Source organism: Glycine max, chromosome 19 (genome assembly GCF_000004515.6).
Source record: "Glycine max cultivar Williams 82 chromosome 19, Glycine_max_v4.0, whole genome shotgun sequence".
In the NCBI taxonomy this organism is placed as follows: Eukaryota; Viridiplantae; Streptophyta; class Magnoliopsida; order Fabales; family Fabaceae; genus Glycine; species Glycine max.
In genome coordinates, this window is record NC_038255.2 from 2597232 (window position 1) to 2618446 (window position 21215).

At 32.2% G+C, this 21215-nt stretch overlaps 1 protein-coding gene across 1 annotated transcript; it reads left to right on the forward strand.

The window, feature by feature from the left end:
* Window positions 1–12031: 12031 nt before the first annotated feature.
* LOC100301884 (starch synthase IIa-2) lies at window positions 12032–20047 on the forward strand. The gene is made up of 8 exons (NM_001248882.1): window positions 12032–12634; window positions 13934–14495; window positions 14768–14832; window positions 16282–16359; window positions 16459–16569; window positions 16874–16918; window positions 17660–17833; window positions 18793–20047. The coding sequence occupies exons 1-8, from the start codon at window positions 12302–12304 to the stop codon at window positions 19747–19749; spliced, it is 2325 nt and encodes a 774-aa protein (NP_001235811.1). The 5' UTR covers window positions 12032–12301; the 3' UTR covers window positions 19750–20047.
* Window positions 20048–21215: the final 1168 nt, after the last annotated feature.

Sequence of the window (21215 nt, forward strand, 5' to 3'; positions counted from 1 at the left end):
CGAGTCTAATATCATTCTTACTGTTCAATTCATATGTTACTAAAATTTATGTTAGAATTTGTATATTTATAGTGTCATGAAATTGATAAGATTTTCAAATCTAATCATCTAGTTTTAACGTCTTAAACAATATTTATAAATCAAATCAAGCCTTGGTTTTAAACGCCAAAATCAACTTTAACATAATTGTGTCTCCTCTAAAGTAACTATTATTTAGGGTTCCTCTAAAGTAACTTAAGTATATTAACCGTTAATTTAAAATTGGTTATGTTCAGAACATAATTGATTTTAAGGAGACTTTCCTTCCAATTCATATAATTGATTTTGAGATACATCCAGGCTCGGTACAATTAACATCGTCTACAGGCGTTCACCCAATAAAAAGACCTTCATAATTCCAACGTCTAGAAAAGATGTTAAACCGTATTTTTTTTTTATTATAAATACTCTCTTTATTTGAAAAATGAACATAATTTACATTTTAATTTTTTAAATACAAATGAACATTTTTATAATAATAAATAATTATAAATGAACTTTGTGTTGCTAGTAATCCTTTGGGCCTTTTTAGAATTTTTAACGTCACTGACAAAAATGCATTATTAATTTTAGTATTTCTTTTACAGAATTATAAATTTTTAAAATTATCTATTAATTATATGAAGAATAATTTTACCGGCAAAAATAAAACGAAAAAGCTTATTTATATTAATTTTTTTATAAAAAAAAAAACTCAATGTAACACATTTATTTTTTTAATGGAGGGGCGTGTGTATTTTAAATAAGAACAGAAAAATATAATTTAAGCAATTTTTTATGAGAATATAATTTACTATAAAGTATATTATATAAGAAATTAAATCCACAAGAAAATGACAGATAAATGCACAGTGGCAGGTTCACCACTTTTATATTGCAACTTTTTGTAATATAGGCATATATAGGAGATAAGGTATTCAGTGTTTCAGCACGTTGGACAACAAACAGTGGGGTTGTTGCAGACCCTTCCTCTCAGTCTCAGTAATACTGTAGCTAGCTGGAGATAAGCTTCATGGGCACCAAGAAAAAAAAAAAGAAGAGAGAGATGCACATGCACTATCTTGTTTTTTTGAAAATGGGATGCACTAAATAATTTGGAACTGCTTGTTTTTGTTTCTTATTAAATATTGATTGAACATAATGCTGATCTTACAAGGCTAATTAATCCTTTTTTTTAAGGCCAAGGCTAATTTCTTTTTTGGTCTTACTAATAGTGTTATTAGAATATTAATTAAGGAACTAAACACAAGAATATACTTATTATAGAGATCATAAAAGAATATTAAAAAAGGTTGTGGGTAGTGTAATTTAGCTTGATACTTATATACAAAAGGCTAATTAGTTAATCTTGAAAGTTGATACAAGACACTGCTAAGCTTGTATGCCCTAATCGTAAAATATACTAACTGAACAACTGTCCATAAATGAAGTTTTTTGTACACATAAATAAATGGCGTTGGATATATGTCAAAAAAATAAATAATGACGTTGGATAACTTTGTTTCCTATACGAACTATAAAAGTATGGGATTTAACTTCTAAGCAATTTTTCATTAAAAAAAAAACTTCTAAGCAATTTATTTTAAAGAATAAATAATCAATCTTAATTATTGATAAGAAAATCAATTTTTTTTTGAAAGAATAAGAAAATCAATTAATTACCAGTATATATATAATTAACAAATCATGCATTCATATGTTAAAATATCATCAAAGCTTGATTATCTCGTTAACAACTTAACAGCTAATATAAAGGCCATATATGCCCACACTTTTTTGTAGTTGTAGACTTGTAGTTGCTGAAAAACACGGATCCACGGTTTGGAAAAAGAGTTAAATACTTTACCTATAAAAAGGTAAATAAACGTAATTTGTAGATTTGTTGATTTAGAATTCAAGCATCCTTAAAGTACTGGGTTGACTTTTTTTTATCCGTGGAAATTGAAGAAAACTATATCAAAAGATTTGTAGTAACTAAAAAAATGCTGATAAATCAATTGAATTAGATTTCTTTTGAATGTAAAAAGGTGGAACTTAAAAATCATTGTACTTATTATCAAAAGATTTGTAGTAAATAAAAAAAAACACTAATAAATCAATTCAATTAGATTTTCTTAACTTTTTTTTATTATCCTTCACTTTTGCAAGTAAAAGAACTTTAAATAAACTTAAAAATCATTGTAATTATTATCAATATAGTTCGTGCATAAAAAGGTGGAAGTTATTTTTGGCCCTGTATGGAAGAGGTTGGTTAATTTTCAATTCATTCTCCTTCTCGGATATCAAGATAAAAAAGTGTTTGGGTAAAAAAGAACTTAGACAAATTTTCGTGAGTCATACACGCACACGCACACTATTCAATCCAAGATTGTTTCTGAATTTCAAATATTTCAGTCAAAACTATTTATTATATACAGTCTTGAATCACATTTATCAAACTTGTTGGTTAAATTTGAAAATTGAGATAATACTTTGATAAATCTGAAATCGTGTATAACACTTTCAGATTGAATCAAATTTCGGGGTTCAACCAAAATTGTTCAATCGGATAAAATCAGAAGATTGTAATTCAAGAGTTTTGTTTTGGTCTTGTATGTTTTGTCACACCGTTATGCTTTCTGAACCAGAATGATTATTTATAATCAAAGAACAGGTGGTTTTTGGCGGTTGATGAAAGTTTTTTCTATTTTAAAAATTGTCGTTGATGGAAGTTTTAGTAACTTCCATGTAACTTCCAACCGTTGATGGAAGTTTTTGTAACTTCCATGTAACTTCCAACCTTTGCCTAAACCGAACATCTCGTTATTACATTAAAACAAGTGTGCACTCTTATTTTAACATAATAAAGAGATCAATTACACTAAAATGTCCAACAAACCTCCCCCATTTTAGTGTAATTACCGATCAAATCACCAAAATCATAACATACCACAAACTACTGCATAGATGAAATATCGTGACGATAGAATTTCATCTTAGCAAATTATACGTTTCAAATATTCGAATATCAGGGTGTCACTAATGATTGAACCCTTTCTATTCATAATGAATACATGAAGATAATCTGCACAATAGTTTATAACATTACTCTTGCTCGACACTAGTTTTACTAGCCTGTGTCCCTATCCTTCATAAGCATATCAAAGCCAAGTCTCAGCTTCTTGAAGCGGCTAAACTTCATGCTTATATAGGTAGTCCTTTTCTTTTTTTTTTTTGCACCTGCAAATGCAATTTTTCAAAAGAACCATTGAGAAGTTATACTTCAACCTCCTTAACTTGCAGAACCGAACACATTCCTTTTGGGATACTTTCGATGATGTGTTCCAATCTCTACATGTTAAGCTTTCCACATTGAATTCAGCACCTAATGTCATATTAGATGGGAATTGGGTATCTTAACATAAGAGATTTCAGATGGACTTTAATCCTAATCCCACAGCCGACCTTTTCACGAGATCTCTACTTAACCCTTTGGTTAAATGATCGGCCAAATTATGCTGAGTTCTCACAGCCCTACATCCCCAAATTTTGAGATAACTCAAATTTGGTGTCTTTTTGTGCCAAAGTTCATATGGGGTAACCTTATTCCTTTTGTTAGGAATTCGGTTCAACAAGTAACAGGCTGCCAACATAGCCTCACCCCAAAATCCTTCACTTAAACCCGAATAGGATAACATGGAATTCACCATTTCTTTCAAGGTTCTATTCTTCCTTTCGGCTACACCATTCTGTTGTGGTGTATAGGGAGCTGTAGTTTGATGTATTATTCCAGTAGATTGAAAATAAACTGGATCATAATACTCACCTCCCCTATCCGTACGAAGAGTTTTGATTAGCCCATTTTGATGAAGTTCTACCTCTTTCTTATAAATTTTTAATTTATCAAGAGCTTCATCTTTTGTATTTAATAAATATACATAACAATACCTTGATGCATCATCAATAAAAGTAACAAGATATTTTTTATGACCTAATGATGGAGTAGCATGCAAATCACACAAATCACTATGAATAAGGTCTAAGACTTTAGTCTCACTTTTAACATCCTTAAAAGGTTTCCTAGTGATCTTGGTCAACATGCAAGTTTTGCATTTTTCAATGTTCATATCAAAAGGAGGAATCATACTTGTTTTTGACATATCTTTTAATCTTTTGTAATGAACATGTCCTAATCTAGCATGCCAAATTTCTGATTTTTTCATATTAGTTATAGAACTACACGAGGCCATACAAACAGATTCATGAACAAAAGGAACATCAATGTTTAATTTAAACATTCCATTACAACGATAACCAAATCCAACAAACGAACCATGTCTTGACAAGATGTACTTGTCACTTTCAAGTACTTGCTTGAAACCACAATTATTTAAAACCATACCAGACAATAAGTTCTTACGAATACCAGGTACAAATAAGACATTATCCAAATACAAATTTTTTCCGGAAGTAAAAACTAAATTCACACAACCTAATCCTAGGATTGGTTCAGTTGCAACATTGCCCATCTTCACAATAGAGCCATCATCGATTGGTCTAAATTCCTTGAACCAACGACGATCTTTGCACACATGGCTTGTTGCTCCCGAATCAAACCACCAAGCAACGTCATCATCCTACACATAGAATGCATCAGATATTAGTGATACATAATTTGAATTCGTATTCGAATTAAAATTATTCACTACAATCTGACCTTGTTGCTTTTCAGGATCATTAGACCCACTTGGACCAGCCTTGTTCTTTCCTTTGAACACCCGGCAATCCCTCTTTAAATGACCAGGTTTCCCACACTTCCAACATGACAATTTTGTCTGTTTGTTTGGACCTTTGTTCTTATTTCCTTGAAATTTTCGTTTGTTACCTTTAGCATTATAATTTTGCTTAACTGTTCCACTTTCCTCTACCATATTAATGGAAGAGGAACCTGCTACGTTTTTATCATTGACTTTGTCAATTTCCTGAGCCCTCAGCGACTCCTCAATCATGAAATGACTACCAAGTTGAACCAGAGTCAACTCTTCCTTCTTATGTTTCAAGGTATGCTTGAAGTCTTTCCAAGAAGAAGGCAGTTTATCAATTATAGATGAAACTGCAATGGATTCATCCATTTTCAAATCATGTTGAGTAAACTGACCCAAAATCCGCAGCAGTTCATTATATTGTTCCATAACAGGCCTCGAATCAATCATTTTGTAATTAAAGAAATTACAAACTAAGAATTTTTTACTTGAGGCACCTTCTGCCATATACTTGGATTCAAGAGAGTCTCATAATTCCTTAGCAGACTCAACATTTTGATAAATATAAAAGAGAGAGTCAGACATACCGATCAGAATGTGTCCACGACAAATGTAATCGTCGTTCTCCCATTTCGAACGCTTCCTTGTTTGATCCAAAGTTTCGTCTTCCATATACACCGGCATCGGTGTACTCAGCACATACACCACATTCAATGTTGTCAAGAGAAAGTGCATCTTCTTCTGCCATCTTCTGAAATCCTGCCCTTCAAACTTGTCCAACTTCGCAAACTTGCTTGTCATCTTCGAACTATCGTTCGTCATCTCGAAAGATTTGATTCAATCTTTTGTTGGTTAAATTTGAAAATCGAGATAATACTTGGATAAATCTGAAGTCGTGTATAACACTTTCAGATTGAATCAAATTTCGGGGTTCAACCAAAATTGTTCAATCGGATAAAATCAGAAGATTGTAATTCAAGAGTTTTTTTTTGGTCTTGTATGTTTTGTCACACCGTTATGCTTTCTGAACCAGAATGATTATTTATAATCAAAGAACAGGTGGTTTTTGGCGGTTGATGGAAGTTTTTTCTATTTTAAAAACTGCCGTTGATGGAAGTTTTAGTAACTTCCATGTAACTTCCAACCGTTGATGGAAGTTTTTGTAACTTCCATGTAACTTCCAACCTTTGCCTAAATCGAACATCTCGTTATTACATTAAAACAAGCGTGCACTCTTATTTTAACATAATAAAGAGATCAATTACACTAAAATGTCCAACAAAACTGGTGCATGTTACTTTATACTCATTCAACAGGACTTTGAATGTGATTGAGTTAGGGTTTTGTTTATATAATGAATGTCATTTTGGAAAAGCTTGTGGTTGAGAGTTGCTTTTGAAGACAGTCAGCGGAAAAACTGATGTTCCATAATAGGTCATAGTTAATTGATGATTATCTGTTAATCCATAAAACTCTCTGAGTTGAGTCCAGCCAGCCATTATAGTTGGATTTTGAAGATTCTTGTTGTATTTAATAGAATGTACGTTGTCATCTTTGTATAAAAGATGCCAAGTATCATCTAAGTCATTTTTCCATCTGACAACAAAACTCCTACTAACCTCACCATAAGGCTACATATAAAATAAAGTAATTTAAACAATACTGATAAGTTATGTAAGTCTTGAATATTTGATAATAACGTTTAAATTGTAACATGATCCTTAATGTGTATTGTGTTGAACATGCCGGTTTCCTTTTTGTTAATTTTCATCATTAATTTAGTCATGTTTTTTCAACACTTATGATCCTCATCCATCATTCCTAAATTCTAGCATAAATAGAGGATATACACATAGAATGGTCAAGCATACATAAAGATGAAATGCTCAAGCAATGCATAATATAAAGTGTGAAACTGTTATGCACACAGAATATGATGTGTCAAACTGTTATGACACCAAAGCATAATATAAGGATACACACATAAAATGTTGTGTTTGTCATTACAGCATATTCTCCACATTGCTTTTCAGATACAAACACTGCACCCATCTATTGTTCTTAGACAAAAAACTAAAATTTATAGGTTGAAAGTATGAGTTTTTTGTTTCACATTCACAAAACTCCTAAGCTAATGTATTGATGTTGCTCTTTTTTAACAATTTAATGAACACAAAAGTGTAGCATCAATTGAATAATATGTGAAATCCAAAGAATTTTGGAATAGCATTTGAATGTAATGATCCTGTAGTAAAGTTTGAATTTTTTATGGTTTAATAACACACACTGCATATATCCATTTTTGTTATCAAAGAATGATATTTCTAGATTGAAAGAATCAGTTTTGCATTTCAAATTAAAAGCCCTAACATAATTTATTGTGACATTATAGGGTTTATCTCAATGTTCACCACATTGGACATGTTTGATTACCTAAGTTTAGGTTTTGTCACAAAAGATAAAATTTATAAACATACAGTACAATAGTATGAAGACGCTTACCAGGTGGAATGGACGTGGCAAAGCGCTACTGTGATTAGGCGTCAGATGGCTTGAGCTTGCTTTAACAATGTGCTCTTCTTCAATGTTAGATACAGTCTGGTCTTGCACCAGTGCTGCCTCTGTTTTCATATTTTCATGAAGCAATGTCACTGAAGCAAGTGAAGTGAAGGGACGTTAGTACTAGTTAGTGGTACAGTTTATTGAATGAGCAATTATAATATCCAGTGGATGAACGGGCTACAATTCCAAAATGACTAAGGCCCAAGTATTACATGGATCCCATGTGTTAAATATTAGACCTTTTTTGTTTGCACCATGTAGATTTCTTGTACACCCAACACATATATGTATTTTTCAAAATTACCTCTGCTAATAAATGAATTGGTGACAAAATAGTTGAATTTTTTTCTTCTTCTACATCTAACACAAAACATGGTGGTAAAGAGAAGAGGGTCAGATGCAGAAATTCCTACAAAAGTTGAAAAAAAAAAAGAAACCTGAGATAAAAAAGGACAAAGGAAAAATTTAAAAAAATATATGAACGAATAAATGTGCTAGTGAAGATTTAGAATTGTCTCCAAAAGCCTCCACAATAAAAGATATATGATTGTCTTCGTCTGAAGTTAGTAAAATGAATAAAAAAGATTAGAAGCATACGTAACATTGTGATACAAACACTTCTAATGCAAATTAGGAAACACCATATTTAATCAAATCAATGGTGTTAAAAAGACATGAATATTTACATATTAATAAGAAAGATTTTATATAAGAATGCTCCAAAAATATTTTTTGCACAATATCTAAATCTTTCATCTTAAAAGCTCTGAACATAATAAATATAAAGAATGGTAGGAAAGACAAACAACTACATCCACCACAATTCAATAATGACAATGTTTTGGAAACAATCTCCAGGTTTTTTTTTTCTTTAATTCTGATATTTTTTTTAATTTTGTTTTTATGTGGGTAGAGGCAATGTTGAAGGAATGTAATTTTTACTGAGCTAATGAGATTCTCAAACAAACCGAACACTAACATCAATTTCACAAAATAAAAATACATTTTAGAAAGGAGAGAAGCAAAGGAAAACAAAAACTTATCGTTGTAGGTGTCCTCGTGCTTCCTTGACAGTTTTCGATTCAGATAAAAAAGAAGAACAAAGAAATGAGAATGTATAAGAGGGAGAGAAATGAGAAATAGACTTCAAAACCCATTGAGATCCAAATTCAAATTTAAAAAACATAAAATCAAAATGTAGTGGGAAGACAAAAGAAATTCAAATGCAAATTCAAAATGGAGTAGATTTCCTTCTTCAATAAAACATATTAAGGTTGCACAAAAGATTCAGCTATACTAACCTACAAAAATGTGAAATACATCATACCTAAAAGATTTTGACTTTGCTTCTTTGCCAATTACATGAACCATAACTTTTGGATCATCCGCCCAAAAATTTCCATTTGACATGTGGTGTTACTTGATTACACAGTGAATATCATTTGCATGCAACCTGTTATGTGGCGTGCACGAAGGGAGTAACTTGTTTTTTGTGCATTTGTTTTGCTTCAAACCAACCAAGTTATGTGCATTTTGTGCAATTGTGCAACTGGAATGCTTATTATCGTGAAACTGTTTTACTCAAAGGGACAAATGATTCAAAACTATTTTGCAAACCTCATAGCTCTGTTATTTCCTTTTCATGGAATTTCCAATCATAGCCAACAACAGAAATAACAAAAGGTAATAAAAGGATTGATAAAAACATTTGAAGTTTGTTGGTGGTTTGCTAAAAAGTAAGGAATATCCCTTTGGCTGAGATTACGTATCATTGCTGACATAACTTATTGTTTTCTGCATCATATTGGGCATGCTACCCATTTACCATCTACTATTATCATATTCCGTCTTTCACAGGAAATTAATAAAATGCAAACAGTTGAACATTTATAATAATTATCAATATAAAACAGTATTTGTTCACAAAAGATACTAATCATAGAGACCTACACAAAAGTTAACACAAAAACTGTATTTGTGCCACAATATTTGTTTAAAAATCCACATCTAAACCATCAAAACATAACCACAACTACAATCATTTTCTATTATAGAGAAGAAATAAATATCATTTCCTTGTTTGCATTGAGCATATCTTCACAATTCCTCCTTCTCCATTGGTATGCTAATAATCTTGGATCATCAATGTCAGCAACTTGTGTTTTTTCCTGCAACTGGTGAAACGCTCTTGCAAGCTCCAAATCTCCTTTAAAGAACCTAACATGAAATTTACTATCACCCACATAAATAAACATTATCTCCTTTTGATCATAAATTTCATTTAGCCTTCTAAATTCAGGTCGACCTTTGTAGATGACAATTGATTCTTTGTCATTTTCAAGGAGTTCGACCTTTGATACCCTCCCTTGCTTATCAATCAACTCCTAGTTTGTAGACACTTCATTCTTAAATGTTCTTCAAAATTTAGGACAAACAAAGAAAGGGTCCTATTTCATTGACATAGTAAAGAATGTTAAAAAAGTTGATTTATAAAAAATGTTATTTACATAGTAATGTATCTTGTATAAGTTTTTGAACATTGCAGATAATTTTTTATAAACAAAAATAGCAAGTATCGAAACAACTCAAGAGGCTATTTAGATTCATGATAAACATTTGAATAGCTAAATTAAAATAAAGTGGTATTGTAGAGTATCTTATTTCATATGGATAAAGAAGAATTTAAACAACACTTTTCAAAGACGTTTGAAGAACTATGACATTTTCTCCTTTAGAAATAATTTTTGTTAGTTTCACAACCACCTTTATACCTTTATTATACCGTGATTGTGAAAATATATACAAAAGAGATAGACCTTTTTATAAATATGAAGTGGTTAACTTTAATTTTTCTTTTACATTAGACATGATATCGATTATTCGAACAACAAGTATATATATATATATATATATATATATATATATATATATATATTAACTTGTGTTATTTAAAGTAATTAATTAACTCATTGAAAGAATAAAATAAATAATCTCAGTTATCAATAAGATAATCAAGTGTTAATTACATAATGGTTGATTTTTTCATCCATTAACAAATTTCTTACTTTATCATCTAAAGTTGTCTCTTTCTTAAAGTTAGCATATTGAAGGTACAAAACAACTCATGCTACTAAAAATTCGTACATATGATGGGCAACTTTCTTTGAGATCTTAGGAATTGGTTTTTGATATGAGTAAAGAAACAAAACAAGATTACACGTGGAGAAGCATATGCCTAAAGCATTTGCCGAAACAAGATTACACGTGATGATGACACTTAAGAACTAGCTAGTTGAATAGCTATAATTAACTTGATAGAACTTGTTGCAGTTTAAATCTGTATACTGATATTTTATATATGGATATCTGCTGGCAAATGCTCTGCTTAGTAATGTTGAGATCATTTTCTTGTTCTACCACTTTTCGTGGAAAAAATGATATTCTTTTACGTGTATTTTGCTGAATGTGCAAGAGGAAAAAATTATGTAAACAGTAACATATGACATTATAGGCTATAATTTTCTTATAAATTTTTGTGTGCTATAATTAATTGTATATAACTCTTTATTTTGTGAAAACAAATTGCTGGTGTGATCTATTTGATGATACTCAGACCCATTAATAATATGATTAATTATTGATAGACTTTTGATACTTAATTTTAATCAACATGAGATGCCGTATATGTCTAGCCATTAAGCCCTTGATAAAAAGTTTTTAGGATTAGTAAATAACATGATAAGGTTTCTTTTGTCATCACAATATTTAATTGTTCATTAGGATTTGTCCAATTGAAAGCCTTAGAATGTAGAGTGTGTGATTAGATAAAAGAAAAATTCACTTTTCAATTTCAAGAATTCATGTAATGCAAATAATTCTAATACTTTTGTTCATGTCTTCAACAAATAAATATTTTATTGGTGTTTTAGGTTTCATATAAAATATATATATTCTTTGACATAATTTTTCATACATTATATCCATTTATTATAATGATGAAATACAAGTGCAAAATAATAAAATAATTTGTCACGGGACAAAAAATAATTAAACAATTTTCCATTCTATCACAATTGTCATACACATTTATAATAAAAACCATATATATTATAATTTTATTAAAAAAAATTATTTATCATTTATAATAAATTTATTGATGTTTATAATAATTATTTTAAAAATCATATTAGGTTATAATTTTTGATTAATTTAATAAATAAAAATTGAGTTTTTTTTACAATAATAAAAATTGAGTTCAATGGTCATAATATTATAAAATAATTTATACTATCAATTAATTAAAAATTATGATTGATGTGACATAAAGGATGATGATTATAAAAGCCAATTAAAGTATATCATGTATAATAATTTGTGTTTGAGTAATAATATATTTTTTTTTTTACAAATAACAATATAAAACTCTTATATACTGTGTGGAATTGCATCACCTTAAAATAAAGGGATATAAAAATTAAACTCAATTTTTAATCAAACTCGTTTGTCATCACCGAAAAAAAAATCCAACTCGTTTAACACGTAGTCAAACTCAAACCTACCCTGTTGCAAAATGGAGAGTTCACAGCATGTTAAATCCCAATTACACAAGAACAAGACAAGTGTACAACGCTTCACTTTAAGTACCCGACATCACGATGAAACCGGATGATCATGGACTGGTTCGTAAAATTTCACGTTTTAATTTTTTGCGATGCTCAGCACTTAAAATACATTAACAATGGGACCCTTTTATGTAATCAACTTGTGGTCATCTTAAACTCTCATCCTAAAAAACATCATTTTCAGTTCCTAAAGAAAGCCTTCACCGTTCGAGTACACTCTCACTCTTTTATTCATTTCACTCCGACCCATTTGCATAACTTCGTTGATCTCTCGTTTTCACCGTCTGGGTCTCCCTAATTTTCGCCTCATATCCTGTTCTTCTCGATCCATTGGTGATGGCATCGATGGGTTCTTTACCGTTTCTCGTGGAAGCCAATGCTGACTCCACTGTGATGATGATGATGCTTCACAATAGGAATCACAAGTTTTCTTCATCAAAGTTTAGCACTCTGAATGCTTCATCGTTAGTAAGAGGGTGGGGGCGTGGAAGAGTGAAACATAGGTGTAGTAGAGGTTTGTTGTGTTTGGTGGAGAAGAATAAGCACATAAGTGCTTTAGGGAAGAGTTCTGGGACAAGTGAGGATAAGGATGATTCAGATGAAGTGCTTCAAGCCACAATTGAGAAGAGTAAGAAGGTTCTTGCTTTGCAAAGGGAATTGCTTCAACAGGTATTGTGTTTGGAAAGTGTTTTACAAAGGGTCCAGGGTTTCATCTTTATGTTGTCCCAAAAGGGTTTATCATTTATGTTGAGACCAATATAGCTGTTGATTTATTTATTTCTTTTTTATTTTTCTTATACTTTTTTAGACCACAGGTATCTTCCTTGTGGGGCAATATTTTCAAGCTGGATAGGACCTTAGATTATAGTTTTTGGATTTTTATTGTATTGATTTGTTGAGATTGGGAAATTAGTACTTTATTGGAAAAATAAAGGAGATATTCTCTTTTCCTCTTGGAAAGGTGAGTTTAAGTAGAGTAAAGCAATGGCTAATAAGTATGCTTTGTTAAAGCTCCCTGGTCCCAAAGTAATTGATCAAGCTGTAGCATTGGCAAATTGGCAACTTTTTGCGGATTCACTTGTTGTGGGTCTTCCCCTTCTTTGGTCTATTTTCAAGATTTTAAAAAACATAAGTGAAAATTTATGAGTTGGAATTTGGTCTATGAAATCCTTGTGCAAATGTATCATTTGGAATTACTATTTAACTGTGTCTGGTTGTGAGGTCCTGCCTGTTATTGATTTTCGGACGAAGTGCTAAGGAATTGAAAATAATTTGGTAGAGGTGATAAAAATATGATTAGAATAGTTGAGAAGATAGCTCAAATTAACTGAATCACAAAATAGAATGTGAGTCTTTCAATTTTTTGTTTTTAAAGTGGAAATACCATTAAATGCCGGATGATATTACTACTGGCTATTGAGTATAAGATATTCACTTTCAATTGGATTTTGAATAATAGAGAGGATCTTTATGACACTTTGCCATTTGAATTGGTTAAGTTGGTTATATATTCTTGCATGTTTCTGGTTATAATTGCTTCTATGTCTCATATAGCTGTATTGGATACTTCACCAATATGTCGGTGAAGTACTTGTATCAGTATTAGATACATATTGGATATGGATATGTGAAATAAATAAAAGAATCAGTACTTTATAGATTTTGACAATGTTAAGGGTACATTTTAAACTATGTTTATGTACAAACCATTAGTCTGAACTTATTTATAATTTATAAGATCATAATTATTGGTCAGGAAATTATGGACGAGTTCATCGGATTTGAGGCTCTAAAGTTTCTTCACTATGATAATTGAGTTGATTATAAAAGTTACAGTTTTTATTTTTACTTTTTTGGGTTTGTGTGTGAGCATACTTTTTTTGGTTTCTTCTTATATCCTTTATTAATCCTACTTGTTATTATAAGCATTCATGTGGTGATATTATTAAACTTTATTGTCTATTGTAGATTTCTGAAAGAAAGAAACTGGTTTCTTCAATAAATAGTGAAACCACCCCTGAAATAGGAGACAGTATTTCTTATGAGCACAGTGACAAATCCCTGTCAAGTGACTCAAATCCACAGAAAGGTTCTGCCAGAAGAGGCAGTGCTTTTGAGAACGAAAATGGTGGTGTTGTTTCAAGCAATTATGTCGAATCTATTGAGAAGGAAATACCAGATGTCTCATTTGTAGGCATTGATCTCGGTTTGGACAAAAGTGAAGAGGAAGATGATAATTTGTCTCCTGTTGAAAAGGCTTCACCTAGGCTATATGTTGATGAACAGTTGAATAGCAAGAGATATGAGATAATAAAACCTGATACCCTGCCAAGTGATATCCCATGTAGCACTGAAACTTTCAGTCGAAAGATTGAAATACTTGAAGCTTTGAGTGAATCAAGTACAAAGGAGGTTGCTAATGAAGCTGACAATGTGGAGGGTGAAGGTGAAAAGCCCCCACCTTTGGCTGGGGCCAATGTCATGAATGTTATATTGGTTGCAGCAGAATGTGCTCCCTTTGTCAAAACAGGTAACTAACTAAATTTATTTCTATAAAATGTGTTCTTTAATGAATGTTTTTAGATTTATCATTGCAAGCCTTGTTCTTGAATTATGGCACTAACAAGTTATCATCCTAATGAGGTATATATTCCCATTCATAAGCATTCTCATGATGCAGCTACTTACATGAAGCAAGTTCATGGAACTCTCCCACTTTTCCAATTCTTCAATCTTTGGTTGTCATTTTGTGCATGCTGCTTTGTTTTGATGTAATTTACAGACTTATACCTGATCTAATAGGTGGTCTTGGAGATGTTGTTGGATCATTACCTAAGGCTTTGGCTAGGCGTGGACACAGAGTTATGGTAACATGCTATTCCTTTAATGAACTGACAGAGTATCACCATCACATATTTGGGAACAGAACTTGCTCCTTAGATATACTCCTTGCTTGAGAAAGAACCACTTAAATGAGTCTTGATCATTGTTTCCTTCGTTCTCGTTGCTTATTAAATCTTCTATCCATAGTGTAAGAAGAATAGTACTATAGATAGAGTTTATTATAACTTGAAGACAAAATTATTGAATTTTAGAAAGATAGATTAGAGATACAGAAATAACTGCACTGAAATATAGAGAACAAAGAAAATAATCCTCTTTCCAAGGGTTTCTTCTTTTACAGTCAAGTCATTGGTTGGTTTCCCAAAATTGACAAATCTGAATACCCTTAACTTATTCTACCTCTTTCTTGTTCAATCTAACTCCCTACTCTTAACATATATTTTTTTTGATAAACCCCACTCTTAACAATTTTAATTGCCCAATCAAAACTGTAACTACTCTAACCAACTAATCTTTTGGTCCCATGACTCATCAATGCCATGGCCATGAAGTTCAACCTTGTTCTCAAGGTTGAAATTGGGGAAATGAGTTGCTATAGTGGTATATGCTTATCCCTTTTGGGATTCCATCTTAACAATGTCCTTGTCCTCATCCTTGTTCATCTTTGTAGAAAATCGTAACCCTCTCACTTTTTTTGGGCACTTGCCCATCCACCCGAGGAGTAATAAGCTTTCAAATTATCCAAATGCTTTGTGATGTTTTGAAATTTCAAAAACAATAAAGATTTTTTGAAATCTCAAAAAAATTATTCAAATAGCTGCTCTTAGCCACATTGTTCTTCTGACAAGAACCTCGGGAGAACCACACCATAAAAGCTAGCTATAGTAGCTGGAGAGCTTTTAAGAAGGGTTCCACAAGTGCTTGGGTGCCTATCATCTTCAGACCAGAAAATGTTTCAAAGAAATAAAGAATAAAGAGATCTTTTACAAAGGGATCAGAATTTACAGAATACCTTATTATAGTGTTAATCTAATGTCTGATGACTGAAGTAGAGACTACAATCATCTATCTACTTTTATAAGCTGCTTATTATGTCTAACCAAATTCAGAATATTTTAGTAGTAAACATAATCTTTCCTGATTCCTGATGAGTCACTGAAAATTATTTTTAAATTTTGTCGGTTCTGCTCTTGAAGTGTTTTCTGTCTTTTTTGCATAACTTTTCGCATGAATTCCAGATATGGCTTTGGGGTACTCTCTAGGTCTATATTTCATAGCTTTACTGTGTATCTGAACTTCCGTTTGTATAAACTTTTATCTGTCTATCCCACATGTACACTAAATGTGAATTGAAATGACAGCTTGTTTCATGTCTAATCAGATTATTATTAAATACTTAAATGAATTTCAAGTTCCTTTTTTATTTCTATTTCCATTTTGTTTTTTTTTCTCTCTTTTTATTTTCTTTGTAGGTTGTAGTACCTCGGTATAGTCATTATGCTGAAGCACAAGATTTAGGAGTACGGAAACGATACAAAGTAGATGGTCAGGTTTGGAGCAGCCACTCTATTCTTAATCAATTATAATTCATTGAATCAATTGATTACTACTACCTTGGTGTTGTAACACACCAATGTTTTTGCTTACAGGACATGGAAGTAACATATTTCCACTCTTATATCGATGGTGTTGACTTCGTTTTTATTGACAGTCCAAACTTCCGCCATTTACAGGATAACATATACAGGGGAAGCCGAGAGGTAGTAATTTATTTTTGTTGAGTTGAAGAGTACTTCCATTGTTGGGGGCAGAGGGAAAAAAAGTGTGGGGAGAAAACTGTCTTATTTTGTGAATTATTTGTTTCCTCCATTAGCAAAATGGTTATGACTTTATGATTTATGAGATGAATGACCAAAATCATATGCTGTTTTGATTTAAGGTATTCTACAAACTCATCCTGCATTACCATATATTCAAGACTGCTCAGTTACCTATAACTCTATAACTATTTCTCTGCTCTTATTTATTTCTTTTTGACTCAGTTCATGTCCTTTAATGGAACAGGATATTCTAAAACGCATGGTGTTGTTTTGCAAGGCAGCTGCTGAGGTACACAAACTAAATGATTTAGTGACTAAATCAATTATGGGGATACTCAGTTGTGACAATTATCTACCTGAAAAATCATTTTATCCGAATACATATGCTATTTATTTTTATAAAAGAGATTGAAACCAAATGTATCCTTATACCCGATTTTAGATGTAAATAGTCTGTTTCAGGCAACTTGAAATACATTAATCTGCATTACATTGGGCGAAAATGGTGAAAATAGGGAATGACTAGTGTGGTAGATTTGCTGTTCCAGGCAATGTGACTAGCATAAGTTCTGCTTTCTTGATCAAACAAAGATCCTTGCCATACCAGGCTTCCAATGATGACAACATGGAGCATCTCCATCTTCATTTGTCAGAGATTACTACTTTTGAATCTCTCCTAATAATATCTCTTATAATCATATATACCTTGTGTATCAGTGTATGCTTTCGTGCATCACTGTTTATTAGACATGACTGCCACAGGAAATATGCAAATATACCTTTAGACTTACTAACCTTGGGTCTCCAAGAAAATTCCGTGCAGTTTTTACCACTAGGAAATGATAATGTCTATAAAGTAGGATGCATTTTCAGTAACATTTGATAGGATTATTCTCAAACCACAGAGTAGTTGACATGGTTTATCCTAATCATTTTTATCAACAATCAAAAATCATTCTGCAGACGTGTTCTTTATGAAATCCTTATATTTGTCTAGTTTCAATGGGTAAACGAAGTTAATGATTTTCAGGTTCCTTGGCATGTTCCATGTGGTGGTGTTTGCTATGGAGATGGAAATTTGGCCTTCATCGCAAATGATTGGCATACTGCTTTGCTGCCAGTGTATCTGAAAGCCTATTATCGTGACCATGGTATAATGAAGTACACAAGATCTGTTCTTGTGATTCATAACATAGCACACCAGGTTTGTTCTCTATCTAGATATATAGTTAGTTCATTGTTGTGAAAAAGAAAGAATATATTTAGAGGAGACATGTCTATTGAGAGTGTGAGAGGTGTTAATCTTGACCCTACAACCATATACAGATTGTCAAGATTATTTTACAAATTTAATCTTAACCATCCATTTTGATTAAAAGGTCAAGATTTACCCCTCTCATGTTCTCATTCATCGCACCTGGTCCAATTGTTTTATAAAATTAGAATAAAATATTGATGGATATTGTGATTTTCACTCAACCACGTACACAAATAAAACAGCTCATATTGATATTATTGATATTTCTGCAAAGGTATTACATGATTTTCCTTCTGTAGAAAATATTGAGGAAAATAATGGATAACAGAAGCAAACAATTAGTGTTTTTGGTATATCACCATAACAATGATTAGCATTCCATGATCTCCTCTTATCCAAAGGTTAAATACAAGGGTTTTTAATGACAAAAGTAAAAGGGAAATGATGTAGGCCTTTGGATTAGTACCTTTGTATGCATGTCTGTTTAAATATTCTGTGGATATATGCCAGATAGTAAAGATCCCACCATTACATTAAGCATGTAAAAAATGTCTTCATGATTAATTTCATTGCACTACTTTAAAACACGGCCCCAGCATCTTGCTGGTGATAAATAAATTTTGGTTATAAACTAGCATTCTGAAACCCATAGAAGATGCTGCAAAATGTCTGTATTTCTTTCCAGATAGCTAGAGAAATTTAGTAAGGAATCAAGAAAATATTTCCTTATCAGATTTGCTTATGGCTATGGGTTGTGTCTAAAAGCAAATTCTTTTATTTTCGAACAAGAAAAACTACTGAAAAGGCAAATCATTGAAGCTGATTTCATTTTCGTATGGTTGGGTTTTATATTCCATTTTTTCTTATATAGAGAAGGAATATTCACATACTTACTTTACATGCAGGGTCGGGGCCCCGTTGATGATTTTCGCTACACGGACTTACCTGAACACTACATAGACCTTTTCAAATTATATGACCCAGTTGGAGGTGAGCACTTCAATATCTTTGCAGCCGGTTTAAAGGCAGCTGACCGGATTGTCACTGTGAGTCATGGATATGCATGGGAGATTAAAACTTCCGAAGGTGGTTGGGGTTTGCATGGGATCATATATGAGAATGACTGGAAATTGAGAGGAATTGTGAATGGAATTGACACGAAAGATTGGAACCCCAAGTTTGATGTCCACTTGAAATCAGATGGATACACTAACTACACCCTTGAGACCCTGCAAAGTGGCAAGCGTCGGTGCAAAGCCGCCTTGCAAAAGGAGCTCGGTTTTCCTGTCCGTGAGGACGTTCCGTTACTCGGATTCATTGGGAGGCTGGATCAACAGAAAGGCATTGATCTCATAGCCGAATCAATTCCTTGGATAGTGAGCCAGGATGTGCAGCTAGTCATGTTGGGAACTGGAAGGCCGGACTTAGAAGACATGCTTAGGCAGTTTGAGTCCCAACACCGTGACAAAGTCAGAGGATGGGTTGGCTTTTCTGTCAAGATGGCGCACCGGATAACAGCAGGTGCAGATATACTGCTCATGCCATCAAGATTTGAGCCGTGTGGATTGAATCAACTCTATGCGATGAATTATGGAACAATTCCAGTTGTACATGCTGTCGGTGGACTGAGGGACACTGTGAAGCCTTTTAATCCGTTTGAAGAGTCAGGCCTTGGATGGACATTTGACAGTGCAGAAACTAACAAGTTAATAAACGCGATAGGGAACTGCTTGTTGACCTTCAGGCAGTATAAGCAGAGCTGGGAAGGGCTTCAACGGCGAGGGATGACGCAGGATCTTAGTTGGGACAATGCTGCTCAGCAGTATGAGGAGGTTCTTGTTGCTGCTAAGTACCAATGGTAAATTCTTGGCTTCTACACTACCTAAGCAGACTGATCAATATGGAGTGCTTTCATCCTGATGAGTGATATTATGGTCTGTGCAAGGGAAAGGACTTGGTCAAGTTTTTAAAACCTTCATGTTGGAGGAACATTTTTGCCCCTAAACTAAGGATTATGCTATAATACATACACTTGTTATATATGTTATCTCTGGCACATACCAATGTAGCTAAAAACATCAATCCAGCAATATATAAAATAAGGCTAGAAACTTTATTGTCCTTTTTGGCAAAAGAAAGAAGAGTATTTTATCCCTTTAGAAAGAAAATTTCTTTTTTGTCACTACCCCTCCTCCCTTCAAAGTTTCTAACCTTTCAATGCTGCAATAGTGTGTCTAACTAACTTTGTTCCACCAGGCATCAGCAGCAGCAGAATAATGAAAACTAGATATCTACCCACGTCTTACAATTATTAAGGAAGATGCAAATTAAAATTTTATTCCAGTAATATTTTTTAAATTAAAAGTGTCTTTAGCATGTTTTTCTTCTTCTGTATGGATTGTCCTAATAAAACTATGGATATACAATGATTTGATCTCATCAATTCTAACATTCTATTACTCTTTTTTCACCTTTGTAGTTTGGAACACATGTAGACAATGAAGGATTCTAATTCTAGTTGTTGACTATAGGTTATTTAGGAAAAGAAAAATGTTGTAGTAAGATGTATGTGAATTCTCTTATAAAAGAGATATATGTTAATTTAGTTGAAATGTCAATACCATAATTCGTGATTCACCTTTTATATATTATAGATAAATAGATTTAAGTTGTGTATTAAGAAGGAACATCTAACAATATTAAATATTAATTAGGTTGTGGCGGGATATTTTCATATTTCCACCAAAATGGAAACAAACTAACATTGGACAAGTCTAATCATGGGTTGAATTTAGTGGTGGCAAGATTTGTAGCTGTAGCTTCTACTTTAATATATATATATATATATATATATATATATATATATATATATATATATAAAGCTTTTAGTTTTTATTATTTTGGAGAGGCTATGCAAGTTAAAATGCATTTTTTCTTATAATCCTATTCTTGTGCATAGTGCAATTACTATTATTGTTTCTTGTTGGACAAGTGGCCTCAATAACTTAAGCGAAGTGGGTGAATTAAGTTTCAAAATTTTTTCACTAACAAACTTTAACCCCTTTTCAAAATTGTCTTCTGGTAATCGATTACACTGCCTGGTAATTGATTACCAAAGCCTTGGATGTCTTGGAAACACTTTGTTTTGAGGCAAAGCTTGATCTTGAATTAATCTTGAAGCAATGCTTGTTTGTTGAAGCAACCTTGTATTAATCTTGAAGCAATGTTTAACCTTTGAATGTTTGTTGAAGTAATCTTGAACGCAACCTTGTTAGATTATTCTTTGACATCATCAAAATCATGTATTCATACATTCACATTCTCCCCC